The sequence below is a fragment of the Haliaeetus leucocephalus genome, unplaced genomic scaffold, assembly GCF_000737465.1.
Source record: "Haliaeetus leucocephalus isolate CR32 unplaced genomic scaffold, Haliaeetus_leucocephalus-4.0 Scaffold260, whole genome shotgun sequence".
Taxonomy (NCBI): domain Eukaryota; kingdom Metazoa; phylum Chordata; class Aves; order Accipitriformes; family Accipitridae; genus Haliaeetus; species Haliaeetus leucocephalus.
In genome coordinates this window covers 342793-343461 of record NW_010972696.1, presented here as the reverse complement: position 1 = coordinate 343461, position 669 = coordinate 342793, and the positions used below count along the sequence as shown (strand labels likewise).

General features: G+C 71.6%; 1 protein-coding gene across 1 annotated transcript in view; it reads left to right on the top strand.

Moving 5' to 3' along the window:
• The first annotated feature begins 75 nt into the window (after positions 1-75).
• CDC37 (cell division cycle 37) overlaps positions 76-669 on the top strand; it is a 4697-nt gene continuing 4103 nt past the window's right edge. Inside the window, exon 1 of the mRNA XM_010568851.1 lies at positions 76-257. Within this exon, the coding sequence (XP_010567153.1) occupies positions 156-257 (102 nt within the window). The 5' untranslated portion in view covers positions 76-155. The remainder of the gene's footprint in view (positions 258-669) is intronic.

Below are 669 nucleotides of genomic sequence, written 5' to 3'. Positions count from 1 at the left end.
GGGGGGGGGTAAGGGCGCAACCGGAAGTGCGCCACACGGCGCGTCCGGAAGTGGCGATCGTCGCGGGCGGAAGTAGGCGGGGCGACCGCTGGAGGGTTCCAGAAGCGGCCGGAGGCGGCGGCGGGCCGGGGCCCGGGGGGGGTGGCGGCCGCGTTATGGTGGACTACAGCGTGTGGGACCACATCGAGGTCTCGGACGATGAGGATGAGACTCATCCCAACATCGACACGGCCAGCCTTTTCCGATGGCGGCACCAGGTGCGGCCCGCGGCCGTAGACACCCTCCCCTCCCCCCCCCGCCGCCAACCTCCGCTCTGGGCCCGGCTCCCCTGGGAACTCCCGTTCCCATGGCGACCGGCCCCGGCATCCCCATGGGAAGGGGGAAGTGTGGGGGGGGAGGGCTCTTGTTGCCGTGGGAACCAGCTGCAGGGACCCCCATGAGAAGGGGGTGTCCCCCGTTCTCATAGTGACTAGCTCTGGGACACCCATGGGCGGTGGGGGGGAGCTCCCCCTATTGCCATGGCGACCGGCCCCGGGACCCCCCCTCCATGGGGAGGCCGGGGGGTGCTCCCCTGTTCCCGTGGCGACCAGCTGCAGGGACCCCCATGGTGGGGGGAGACCTCCCCTATCCCTCTAGTGACATCCCCCCCTTCCCCTGGGCCCCCCCTGT